We start from the raw sequence: 14,203 nt of genomic DNA, 5'->3' as shown, positions 1-14,203 counted from the left end.
ATAATTATTTATTGGCTTTAATAATAGAAACATGCCTTAAACCCTAAGCACGTCATCTCTCTCCCATATTTCTTCTTCGATCCTCTCCACCAGTACATCACTGCCGACTTCGGCGACTTCAAGACAGCTCCGGCCACTCCAGATCCATCGAACGATTCTATCAAACCTTCACCTACAACACCCCAACCCACCCTCCCTCTTCCCTTCCCATTTTTCTTTTTCCTCACTGAAGTCATTTCATCTGACCAGGGAACAAGTCCATCACACAAGATCGAAGAAGAGGGAAGATTCAGATCGGAGAAGCAGGTTCAGATCGAATCTAAATCGTGTCCATCGAAGGTCCTCCTATAGACGATGATGTGAACCCTAGATGATGTGACGATGGAAGTGTGTCGATGGCAATGGTGGCTCACTAGTCGAACAAAGTGCAGATTTACAACCCCATCTTGTCATCTCCCTCGGTATCAAATCAGAGTTACAGGTTCACTGAATCAAGTCTGGATCCAATTTAAGAACCCTAAATCCTTTGTTGATTTTGAATTAAACATTTCCATGCCCTGATTCTTCCTTCCTGATTTGCTGGTGGGTTTTTCGGCAGAGTCCGGTGTTAACAGTAAATGTGGCTAGTTCGATGGTGGTGTAGATTACCGATGGTGGTGGTGGTCAAGTCTTATTCAACAAAATAAAATTTAATTAAAATAATTTTTAATAATTAAAATTATAAAAAAATGTTCAAAATAATTGAAAAAAATAAAAAGGGCATTATAGTCTTTTTATGTATCAAAATGGATGAAATGTGTAAATTAAAACTAACGAGTAATGAATGGTGCAACTTTTAACGACATAATAGACGGTCCGAATTAATATTTGAAAATATGGACTATTTGACATATTTACGATGGACGATTCATGTTATTTACTCAATGTTTTTTTATAATGAGTTTGTAATATTTGTTTAGCGGATGATACATTGGTTGAAGAAAGGCTTATGTGATCATTGATGATGATGAAATTCCGTTATGAAGGGTTTATATTATTGCCTTGTAATTTGTTTTTTAAATCTAGTCCTAAATGGTCCTAGAACTGATTCTACCGATCCCAAAACCGAAATGAAACGGTACCAAAGATGTACATATAGATCAACCTTTTGTCCTAAATTTGGTCTCTAGAAAAACTCGTAGCATCCCTAGTGGTCAACAACTAACTCATGCCTAATCTTAACATGAAAAAAAAACATTAAAAATATAGTATTAAAGTAAGTTGTTTTTTCATTTTTATTAAATGGACTTAAAGGGACATGATATATTACTATACTAGTGAGCTATATATAAATGTTTCTTTTTAAAAAAATAATATAGAAATGCTTAATAGAGAAAGTCAACAAAAAAAGGTCTTCCCATTTTTTTTTTTTTTTTTTTTTTTGTATATTTGCCCTTATTTATATTTCCTTCAATTTCCAAATGTGCTGTTTTGATCTCAAATATCTTAAAAATATTATTTATCTAGACAAATGACAATGAGAAAAAAAGTTTTTAGGTAAGAAGTGAAACTAATCAAGAAGCAATGTTAAAAGGGTCCTCCATGAGTTCAAAACTAATACATGAAAATGTTACATTTTCGGCTTTTGAGGTGAAACAAACCACGTTTCATGCTCTAATTGACACGATCCTTTTTTTCCTTAAAAAATCATAGTAACTAGATCAAACCTTGTTCCATCTTCATGTCACTGATTTTGATCATAGTGTTCGATTTTTTTGTCACCTTTTACATCATCGTCTTGATTCTTGAATATTCAATAAAATATAAACCAATCTATTTAAAATTGTAGAAAAAAGAAGAAACAATAAGCAAACAGTGAAACAATTAAAAATACAATTGTAACTGAAAAGACAACAAAAACAATGTCCCATCCGATAAACTAAATCTCCCTACCTAATAAAAGAGTAGCACATTTGCCACATGTCAATCAATTAGAGTTTCACATTAATTATTTGACACTTGTCATTCTAAGGTTTTTCCTCATTAATTAAATTTCCAGTAATTCACTCCTTCATTTTACACATATCAAAAATGTCAACAAAAAAATTATTTATAATATCTATTGCCTAATTTATTAAATTATTAATTTTTTTATCATAGCTCAATAATTACCTTATAATTTAATTAAAATTATTTTTACCTTTCTAATCCGTGGTGTCCACGGGTTATAAACTAGTCAACATATATATGACTACAAAGATCCATGACCAATTGTCATGAAAAGAGTGACAACAGTGGTAGCATATCATCGATCGTGGTGGTGGTAGTGGCAGCTTAGCAGAATAACAACGATGGTGAACAAATGAGGCTTGCTAAGAGGATGGTTGAAGATGATTGTGGAAAGAGAGGGAACCCAACAACCGGTTATTAATTAATTAGCACAAAGAAGTGATATGAACCAAATGAGGTAAGTGGGACCGGGTCTACCAAAGGCGCAAGAGCCAAAAAGACAACAAATGTTGTTTAGTAATTTATAATTTTTAATATCTTTATTATTTAGTATTCCTATATACAGTTGATTATGGTTTCATTATGCAGTTCAGGTTTCCTTCTACGAGTATAGTTTCTTTATATCAGTTTAGGAGAGGCGATAAATAGGATTAGTTCCGGCTCTAACAAAGTAGACAAAGTTTTGTGAGTCATATTCTTAATTTCTTTTGTTTGGAGATCCCCCCGTCTCAAATATTGGTTCGGAGATCCCGTTAGTCTCGAATATCAGCACCTATCGTTTGTTTTTAAGCATTAGTTATAAGTAATCGAGTTTGTCAATTTGATCCTATAGATAAATATGAAACCCAAATATCATTGGTTGTGGAAATATTATCATCATCAAGAAGGTTAGCTAAAGTGGACGAAGCCATTCCCAATTACAAAATCCAAGACTAAACTGATCCGAAACATCATACCATTTACAAGTTTCAACATCATACAATCTTAGGTAAGCAAGTGAGGATACAAATAAAAATTTCTAAATAATCCTTTTTACCAATTCCTGTAACCGGTAATAACTATGCGACCATAACATTTCAATCGTTTAAACAAGTTATATATAAAATATTGTATGATTTGTATTAGAAATGTGATTTTATGATTGGTTTAAAAACCCACTTTCTTGCGTACATTGAGAAAGAAGAAAAACATTATTGTATAAATTAAGATTTATTCATATATTGAAGTCAATATATTTGGTCAACTAGCGTTCAACAAGGAGACCTTTTGGGACCATTTCTCTTTGTTATTGTGTTGCACCCGTTCTTGCATAATATTAGAGGTAATTGTAAGCTTCTTCTCCATACATAATACCTTGATGATGAAACATTTATTGGAGATTCAGAGGAGGTGACCAAAGCGTTGGACATCATTACGGTGACTGATCCAAAATCGGGTCTTCAGCTAAATATCAAGAAAACCGAACTCTTTGGCCCTCGTGTGATGGTAGAAAGATATGTGAGGGGCTATTCCCAACTGACATGCACAACGGATAGAGTACAACGGATCATGCATAACAATGTTATATCCCCTAAATCTATGAATGTAGTCTTTAAAAGAATTAATTTTACCATATAAAAAGGTTTAACAACGCAACTTGATGCCCGTTTGCCATCTCACTGGTTGTATAATGATAATTAAATTATTGAAAATTAAGATTTATATCTAAAAATAAAAAATAAAAAAAAATAAAAAAAAATCATAATTAGAAGATGGATGACTTATTCTTAGCACAAAGCATATCATCTATCATCATGAATATCATGATTACTCCAATTCACGTTTTTGTTGTTTTCTTCCTTAATTCTCATCCCCATCACAAGTATTAATTTATATCACGAGTAAAACCTTTGTGACATAAAACTTGTTTTGAATCCTTAAAAGTTAAAAACTTTTTATCCTTAGAAATGTGTTTATGATTTTTGGTAAAGATTTTGCGAGTTCAACGGTATCTTCAAAAAGTGTTTCTATTTTTTATTCTCAAATAGTCAAATCTATGTCAGAAAAAATCTATGGGGGTGATCATTTTACTTTGAAACAAAGATTTTAACGGTGCGGCACTAATAATAGATTTAAAAAGATGAACTATTTTGATAGAAATAGAAACTATAAAGGACTTAAGTTGCCAAATGACAAAGTCAGAGACCAAATTCATGGATAGAAACTTAAGATGACTTAAGTTGTCAAAACATAAAAATCAGGGATCAAAGAATGATTAAAAATAAACACGAAACGTTATTATATTAAGTTGCCTAAACACAAATATGAGAGACCAAAGTTATGTCAAACACAATGATTAAAAATAAGCACGAAATATATATATATATATATATATATATATATATATATATATATATATATATATATATATATATATATATATATATATATATATATATATATATATATATATCCGGTAAGAATTTTTTTTTTGTAGGAAGGTAAGAAATTTTTTTTCTACATATTTTTTTGACGAACAAAAGAAATGAATCACTAGATGATTCATTTGTAAGATGATTCACAAGAAAAAATTCCCAAAAAAACATCTTTATGATTCATTTTTAAGTAAATTAAGAAAAAATTCGCTTTTGTGACAATTTTAATGAATAACAACAAAATCATTGTATAAATGAATCATCGAGATGTTTTTTTGAGAATTTTTTCTTGTGAATCATCTTACAAATGAATCATCTAATGATTCATTTTGTTTGTTCGCGAAAAAAATATGTAGAAAAAAAACTTCTTACCTTCTTACCAAAAATTTCCTTCTTATTTGATCTTGATTTTATATATATATATATATATATATATATATATATATATATATATATATATATATATATATATATATATATATATATACACACACACACGTTGAAACGTTGACCATTTTGAATTTATACCGATACATACATAAAAATAAACACATAATAAACTAGTTTTTTTAACTTAAAGATTTTTACAAAGTTCAAAGCCGAGGGGATAAAAATGAAATTTTACAAATTCGATGGATGGTAACCATATGAGAATTAGATTAAATATACTACGAGGGTAACTACAAACTTTTGAAAATAAAAGGGATGAAAATACTATTTTAAAAATTTAAAGTTTGAAAAGGTAAAAATGACATTTTAAAAATACAGGGCTGAAAAATAACAAACATAAAAGGGACATTTTAGATGGTTAAAAGTTGAAGGGGGTAAAAATAATATTTTATGAAGTATTTGATGGAATACGTCATTTTACAAAGTTAGAAGGGTGGAATATGAAGAAGATACAAAGTAGAGGGTTAACTGAAGCCAGTGAAAAAATCCACCAACTTTGGTTTTTAGAATATATATAACTAGGTTAAAACCCGTGGAAACCACGGGATATAAGTTAGAAATTTTATATAGTAAAAAAAAATTAATAAATATACAAAAACATTTGATTGTGGATGGTAAGTAAGTACAATTTTATTTGATTTAAAAAAATAAACATAAATGTTCAACATAGATTTTGAAATACTTCCTTGAACACAACATTGGAAGTTTTATTAGTCAAATTACCATCCTTATCTAAAATCAATAACTTCAGTCCTTCTCTACTCTTTACTCTAGATAAAGCAACGTATAACTGACCGTGTGAGAAAACCGGTTCTCATAAAAACAACCCAACCCTTTTTAACGATTGGCCCTGACTTTTATTTATGGTCATAGCAAAACAAACCGCTAGGGGAAATTGTCTCCTTTTGAACTTATATGGAATTTTGTTGTCTGAAGGTGTTAAAGACAACCTTGAAATAAAAACTCGATGTCCAATGTTACTTCCAGTTAAGACCACTGTTTCTATGATGCGATTACCCAATGATACGACCTGAAGTCTAGTACCATTACATAACCCATTTTTCTGGTCGATATTTCTTAGTAACATAACCAGAACACCGACCTTTAAAATCAACTTATGGTTTGGCAAACCGGAGATTTTAAGTCCATTTAGAACATCAGGTGAATATAAACTCTCATCAAATTGATCGTGAAGAAACTATGTTTGGCAGATGCTATCTGAACTAAGGTATTCTTTTTCTTCTCCAGGAAACGATGAAAGCAGACGATCATTTATTTCTTGTACAACTTCATTTTTCGGTGCAAGTATTGATCTTTCTTCAAAATATTTGGGATCGTTCAAGTTGTCAAGAAGTGATGGATATACAAACTCAATTAATGAACCGATAGGATCAGAAGATTGAGTAATAAGAAGATCTTCAGGAATACGGATAACTGCATCACCATCATTAGAACCACCAGCATTTCCCTCTCCTATATCCAAGAGCCAATTTGCAAATAACCTTGTTTGTTGTATTTCAGACGGATCTTTTCCAACAGTCAACCTCATGTTCTTCGTTAATTTCAAAACTTTGCAATTTGTCCATATATATGATGAACTTAACGACGCGTTGACAATTTCTTGTCTGCTACCATTAGGAACAACCGGTAGAATCTGTCTAAAATCACCTCCAAATACGATTACTTTACCTCCAAACGGGATATGTGAGTTCCTAACGTTCCCAAAACTTAAAACATCCCTTAAAGTGCGATCCAATGCTTCAAATGCATGCTTATGAACCATCGGTGCTTCATCCCAAATAATTAGCGATGTTTGTTTTAGTGATTTGGAGGCATCACTGTCTCGATTGATAGAACAAATTGAATTTTCAGTAAGATTTAATGGAATACCAAAGCGAGAGTGTGCTGTTCTACCTCCGGTTAGTAACAAAGAAGCAATACCACTTGAAGCAACAGTCAAAACAATTTGACCTTTAGATCTGATAGCTGTTGATAAAGTCTTCCAAAGAAAGGTTTTGCCAGTTCCACCATAACCATAAACAAAAAACACACCTCCTTTATTATCTTCAATTGCTGCCATTACATCATCAAAAACACCTCGTTGTTCATTTGTTAATGAAACAATTAGTGTCTGAAATTCGTTTTGAAGACTTGTGATGTCATGAGATAACTCTTCAGCAATCAAACGATTATTAGAAGAAGATACACAATCAAAATCTGGGTAAGGCATGCCTTGGAAGTTCTTGAGGGTGGAATTGTTACGAAGTAGAAATGATTCAATCTCAAACAAAGTCAAGTTCTTCAATTGATGATTAGTAAGGGATAAATCTGTAGAATGGTAAATATAAACTTAGAAAAAAAAAATACAAATATATGGTTTATATAAAAAAATGTTAAAGTAATAAAACCTAAGTATTATACCAGGAGACTTTAACCGGCGTCATTGATTGTAAAGAATTCCATCAGAAAGGTATTCCCATGTATTTTCCCAAACAAATATTGGTCTTCCCAAACTTTCAGAGATCAACATCATTGAAAATAATGACCGTAGGTAATAACCAGTACCTGAATGGCTTGCTTCTTTAATAGCCTCAATATACTCTTTATCATCGTCTAGAAGCCCTAAAGCGTAACATGCATCTCTAAAAGTAGGACATATTTCTCGATTTACTGTTCGGATATCTTCAAAAGATGTTGGACCTCTGACCTTGTTTAAAAGAATTCTTAAGAAATATGCTTCACCAAGTTTAGGCGAAACCGCATGAATTCTCCCAATTGAAAATCCTACTTCCCTTGGTTCCCAATTCCGTGAATTAGCTTTCCACACAAACTTTGTCGGGAATTCAACATAAGTAAGATCTCGGGCTTGTTTATAGATCTTGTTACACTCAAGCCAAGATGTGAACATTGAAGATGCAACAGACGGTTTGTCAAGGATATTCTCGATATCATCATCTGGATCAAAAACAACTTGTTGTTGATCAGGAAGATGAAAAGGAAGCCTAACCACAGAAGGATACCTATAATGAATATCATAACCAAAAATTCGCCATGATGCTTCACATGCAGATATATATCTACAATCATAATACTCTTTGATTTCGTCTACTGAATTATCAGTAGCACTTTCATTGTTCGATTGTATGACAGCAAGTGTAGCTCTGTCAGGACCTTTATTGATATATTTGAATAAATATTTTATAGAACCAGCTTGATTGCACCACTCGACATTAATGTGTCCTTGATATCTTTTCAAAAGGTCTTTGTTATAAGCAACAACATGTCTGTTATCCAATTTGACACCAGATTTTTCAACAAAACATCCATCATTTCGTCTCCTATATATCGGAAAACCGTTTTCATCGGCTGAAGTTTCATTGGAGAATTTTTTTCGGAAAGTTTTTTGAACACTTGTTATCAACCATGCATGGACATTTCATATTTTCAGCACCACAAGGACCATGCATCATGAACTCACTCACAAGTGAATACAAATCAGGATCTTCATTAATGTTTGGAATCTCGGCCGAAATATAGTTATCAATTTGTTCAACAGTACGGAGTTTGTCATCGGAGTGCAAAAAGAGACATATATGACTATGAGGCAGTCCGCGCTTTTGAAACTCGATTGTATAAACAACTATAATTTTTTTTAAGAAAAGTAAAATAAAAAAATAAAAAATGTCAGTAATGTAAATAGATAATAAAAAGATAAATATTAAATGAAATGTAATAATTTTGTTAAGTATGATAGTATTTATACTATAAATATGAAGATGGTAAAACTGAAATGTTAAAATCAGACATACCTCCTTTAACTTTTCCGAATAATTTTTTCTCTCGCAAGTCTTTAATCATTGCATCAAGCTTTATTTTAAATATCCTACATAGAATATCTGGCCTGTCTTCAGGTTTGAGATTTGTGTCTTTAAGAAACCTTTTGATTTCAGGCCATTTTGGGTTGCATGTTATAGTTATAAAAAAATCTGGATATCCAAACCATTTACAAAGGGACATAGCATCCAAATAGTTCTGTTGCATGTAACGTGCACCACCAGTAAAAGAGGAAGGTAAGATAACACGTTGTCCAGTGTTGGAAAAAGTTGTCTTCCCTTGATGTTGTATGTTGCGAAGATGTTCGTAGGATGCACATCTAAGAATTTTTTGTTTTTTTCGTACGAAAAAAAGTCTCTCGCTTTCGATCATTGTATAAGCATCAACCAAAATTTTTTGGAAAAGCCTTCTTGAATTAAGGATTAATGAGAAGCTATTAATCCTATCTTGAATTCTGTAAGCAAAAAATTCTCTCATTGTACAGTTAGGGCGTTTGCTGTTGGTTGAACTTGTTAGACCTCGATGAAGGATGTCTACTCTATACCCATCATCACCATATGGAAAGAGTAATGGATACTGAAGAGGCAGATAAGAAGGATATAATTCACTAATACGTTGAAGAGAGCCCGATGAATTTTGTACAATGATATCTCTATTTTGAAAAGAATCATCAATGTCTCCAACAATTAGAGCAGCAACTTCAGATGCAGACGGTAAATTATATGTCCTTCCATCTTGTATCCTTTTTCCAATAAGGCGTAACTTAAGGTCAATGTGAGGATTATCATGGAAACAATCTCTCACCATCCTATAAGTCTGAACCAACACATTATTTGAATCCAACATAACTTTCAAATCGTGTATAATTTGAAGATCAACTGAATCACCAGTTGATGTAGATGCATCTTGTTGTCGACTGCAAATAAAATGTAATTTAAATGTTAATAGTTGTAATGAAAAATATTGAAAATGTATAAATATAATTTTGATATGTCTGAATATGTACCCAAAAATTGTTTGCCTATTTGACTCCTCATTATCGGTGTCATATATGTATAACTGAGAGAATTTTGGTTTAGCTCCATTTGAGGGTAACAAACTTCCAATTCTATGATAATTTTGACCGCCAAGTCTGAATATGAATGGAGCTTTTCCACTGTTAATGGATGCATCAACTTTCCCACCCATTGAGGTAAATGAGAACATTGAATTGTAACGACGAATGTTGTTAATAAAGTACTTGGATTTAGAATCTGTTGAACGAAAAAGATTTAGGTAACTTGGTGGTGCTTTTTTAGAATCTGGCAACTCAACCTTGCCATAACCACAACATAGTGAAAAACTTGTATTTTGTTTATCTTTTCCTCTAATAGATTCGGCTGTCCATAACTTTGCATTACATATTTGACATACAACATTCTGATCACCATGATCAATGTAATCTGTTTAAAAAAAATCAATGTCAAATATAACAATCTATGTAGCTGTAACCATTGCATAAATTTAAGATAATAATAAATTCAAATAACTTTTTTATTGTGATGGTTACCTTTTGATACACCTTTAGCTATGTTTGCATGGGTATGTTGATCATTAACTTCTCCGTGTATTGTAAAGTCAAACATAGGAATTGCGGATATGTTGGTAGGCTTCCTTTTTAATTTCTGGGTTCGTCTTGTTAAATTATCAGAAGAAGAAGGTTGAATTATAGTCGAGGAGTCGAGGGATTGCATGCCATTGGAAAAGAAAGAGTGATGTCTGTTATTTGATATTGGTGTTTGGATGTTATTACAAGAACTATATATGCCTGTAAAAAACGTTAAAAGAATTAGACAATATAATTTTTGGTAGAATTTTTATACACTTAATGAATTATAGAAATAATAAGTGTAGAAAATTACTCATACTATTGGAAATGTTAGATAATGGTGTTCTAACATTTCGAATTGAAGAAGGAGATTGTAAGCTTCTTTGTTGATATGAAAACGATTTATAGTTACTTGTATTTTCGTTACCAACATTTTTTGAGTTGTTTGAAGGTAGAAAGTTTCCACAAGGATTGCACATTTCTGTTATACAATATAAACATTTGTTAAAAAAATATATAATTATCTATATGAATTCAAGGTATGAAAAGAAAATATATATATATATATATATATATATATATATATATATATATATATATATATATATATATATATATAAGAAATGGAAAACGATTACCGTGTATGTGCACGTTGAAAACATTAGAATTATAGGGACTTTGAATAATTGATGCGGTAGAGATTCCTTTGGATTTTCTATTATCCAAATATAACTTTCTAATCTTTCTTCTCTCTCTAGCATAATTATAATACATGTCCATTCGTTCTATAAAACAAAAGTAACGAAACGATCAGAGATTGATATGTAATTTGTTCATATAATAAAGTCGAAAATAGTAAAAGTTCGATAGTAGGTTGTAAAAAATGACTCATACCATTCGAAATGTTAGATAATGGTGTTCTAAAATTTAGAATTAAAGAAGGAGATTGTAAGCTTCTTTGCTGATTTGAGAACGATGTATAGTTGCTTGTATTTTCTTTACGAATATTTTTTGAGCTCGTTGAAGGTAGCGGTTGTCCAGAAAGATTGCACATTTCTGTTATACAATGTAAACATTTGTTAAAAAAATATGTAATTATTTATAAGAAATGAAGGTATGAAAACCAATTACCATCGATGTGCGTTTTGAAAACATCTAAATTATATGGACTTTCAACGGTTGATGCGTTGGAGATTCTTTTGGATTTTCTATTATCCATATATAACTTTCTAATCTTTCTTCTCTCTCTAGCATAATTATAATACATGCTCATTCGTTCTATAAAACAAAAGTAAGAAAGACGATAATAATATTACAATAAAATTTATTCAAAATATAATGAAAAATATTAAATGTTTGAAGATATATAAAACGATTTATAAATAGTTTTAAGAGATTGATATGTAATTCGTTGGTATAATAATCTTGAAATCAGTAAAAGTTTGATAAAAAAAAAACTAAATTGATACTATCACCATTCTGTTTCCTGTTTAAAACATGTATGGTTGATGAATTATCCGGGACTGAAGTAGAAAAATAAGTTTTGGATTTTTTTTTATCCAAATATATTTTTCTAAGTCTTCTCTTTTCTTTAGCATGAGTATAGTCCATATTATTCGTTAAATCTGCAAATAAAAAAAAACAGTATTTAAATGTTAAAAAAGATTATATATACATATAAATATGTTATAAGAATATATGGACAGTTAAATAATCATAATAAAAAAAAAATTAAATTGGATTATGCAAAACAAATTGTTATTATTATAATTATTTTTGCATATAATATCATATTTGTTAATTAATAACATATATGAAGTTCTCGTTTTAAAAGTATTAATCTCCATAGTTATAAAAAAAATGTAAACGTGAATGCACATATTACATATTACATATATTAAATAAATCAGTTTTTCCGTACAGAAAACAAAAAAATAAATTAAAGACTAAAATACCTCTGAGACGAATTTATGTCCAACACAACAAATAGCATATATATAAAGATGAACAACAAATTTTAAAAAAAAAATCACTTATATAAAAACTGATCCAAAACAGAAAACAAAAAAGTTATTTTAAGACTAAAATACCCCTGGGATGATTTTCTGTCCAACACAACAAATAGCATATATAATCTATAATAACTTTATTTGATATATAAACATGAACAACAAATTTCAAAAAAAAAATCACTTTAATAAAAACTGAGCCAAAACAGAAAACAAAAAAGTCATTTAAAGACTAAAATACCCCTGGGATGATTTTCTGTCCAACACAACAAATAGCATATATAATCTATAATATGTTTATTTGATATATAAAGATGACCAACAAAATTAAAAAAAAATCACTTATATAAAAACTGAAAGGCAAAAAATATAATAAAAAAGTGAATTAAACAGTTGAATATCCTTAGGACGATTTTCTGTCAAACACAACTATGAAAATGTCACCCATCTGCCCATTTTGCCCTCCAGAAAAAACAAAACTAATAAAAAAAACAAAACAAAAAAGTAGGATGCTATTATATGCAAAAGAAAAAATAAACAAAAAAATTGGTTTACCTGGACAGATTCTTTACTTTTGTAAATTGTCTTAACCTCATTATTTTTTAGGAAATCATCATTGAGTGAAACATGTTTTGTCCGAATCAAGCTGATGGTACCGGATAATTGTGAAGATTCATTATCCTTAGCCAACCTGATTAATATTTAATTATAAGAATATTATAGTATGATATAATGTCATATAATAAAAAAACAAATATTTATTATAAAGAAAGTAACCAACTTTTCAATAAGTTAAAAAAAATAAACATAAACGAAAGTAACCAACTTTTCTCTAAACTGTTTGATTTCATCAATATCAGTGTTGATGAAGACAGTTGTGACATCATAGTAACTTGCAACACCGATATTACCTATAGACAACATAATAAATGTTATAAAGATATTTATAATTTATAATAAGAAATAAATTGACAATTATTATGTGACAAACCTCTGTAATCATTTATTTTTGCAAACTGCACAATTATAACAACACAATCATCAGTGTTATGAGTGTCAAGATAATCAGAAACTTTGTTGGCAAAATGACCCCACAAAGTGACCTTAAGTAGTACACCACTGGAAAAAACACAAAATTATAGATTAGGTAATAAAAAATTATAATAAATAACAAATATTCAAAATGAAAATTTTCTAACTCCAAGTTTTTGAGCTCAAGATGGATTCTTTGCTTGTCTTTTTTCTGAGAGGGGATAATAGTAGTACGGGAGACAACCACGCCAATAACATCTATGAAATTCATTGTGGATAAATATAAAATTACTAAATAATGTTAGGTAAAGTATTAAATAATTAGAATTTATTAAATAAATGAAAACGTACCAACAGATCTTTGGGTTGGGATAACCTTGGAATTAATTTTCTGAAAATCAACAAAAGATAATCCAAAAACATTTTTCGGAAAATTAAGACTTTCCTTAAGTTCTGTTTCCCTTATGAAGGTTATTTTATTTTGAAGATCAGAAAAGATGGTAGATTTGGGATGTGGATTGTGTTTTGCAACAGATAGGGTGGTAAATTCATAAACGGATCCCTCACGAAGACTTTTTTCAAACTTATAAAATAAGTTTTGGAAAACATTAGCTTGAATTAGAGATCCCTAAACATTAAAGAAGACAACATTATCAAATTGTAATCATGTAAGATATTTATAAAAAATGAACGGTAAAATGCAATATATTTTTTGGAAAACAATAAGAATATACCTATTCATCCAATAAAATCATTTCGATGGAGTACTTTTCGTTCTCATTAAATTTAGAATTGAGCGTCCATAACTTCAATACTTTGACTTTGATAGTGAAATCCGAATTGACTGGGTCAATGTCTTTTATGAATGTAATCTTTGAAGTAGCCAT

At 30.1% G+C, this 14,203-nt stretch overlaps 1 protein-coding gene and 1 pseudogene across 1 annotated transcript; both read right to left on the bottom strand.

Annotated features, from left to right (window-relative positions):
• Window positions 1-5,514: 5,514 nt before the first annotated feature.
• LOC111887965 (uncharacterized) lies at window positions 5,515-10,754 on the bottom strand (annotated as a pseudogene).
• Window positions 10,755-11,894: 1,140 nt separating this feature from the next.
• LOC128126080 (replication protein A 70 kDa DNA-binding subunit A-like) lies at window positions 11,895-14,203 on the bottom strand. The gene is made up of 7 exons (XM_052763810.1): window positions 14,132-14,203; window positions 13,668-13,944; window positions 13,484-13,574; window positions 13,276-13,403; window positions 13,111-13,195; window positions 12,840-12,975; window positions 11,895-11,900 (listed from the first exon to the last, which is right to left on the bottom strand). Exons 1-7 carry the CDS (start codon window positions 14,201-14,203, stop codon window positions 11,895-11,897), a joined length of 795 nt encoding a protein of 264 aa, XP_052619770.1.

This window comes from Lactuca sativa, chromosome 5 (assembly GCF_002870075.4).
Source record: "Lactuca sativa cultivar Salinas chromosome 5, Lsat_Salinas_v11, whole genome shotgun sequence".
NCBI classification, from domain to species: Eukaryota; Viridiplantae; Streptophyta; class Magnoliopsida; order Asterales; family Asteraceae; genus Lactuca; species Lactuca sativa.
This window is presented reverse-complemented; position numbering and strand designations above follow the sequence as displayed.

Coding starts and splice junctions, on each gene's coding strand:
- LOC128126080 (XM_052763810.1), bottom strand. CDS start 14,203: ATGGCTACTTCAAAGATTACATTCATAAAAGACATTGACCCAGTCAAT. Junction 13,945..14,131: donor ATTTCACTATCAAAGTCAAA/GTATTGAAGTTA, acceptor TTTAATGTTTAG/GGATCTCTAATTCAAGCTAA. Junction 13,404..13,483: donor CTTGAGCTCAAAAACTTGGA/GTTAGAAAATTT, acceptor TGTTTTTTCCAG/TGGTGTACTACTTAAGGTCA.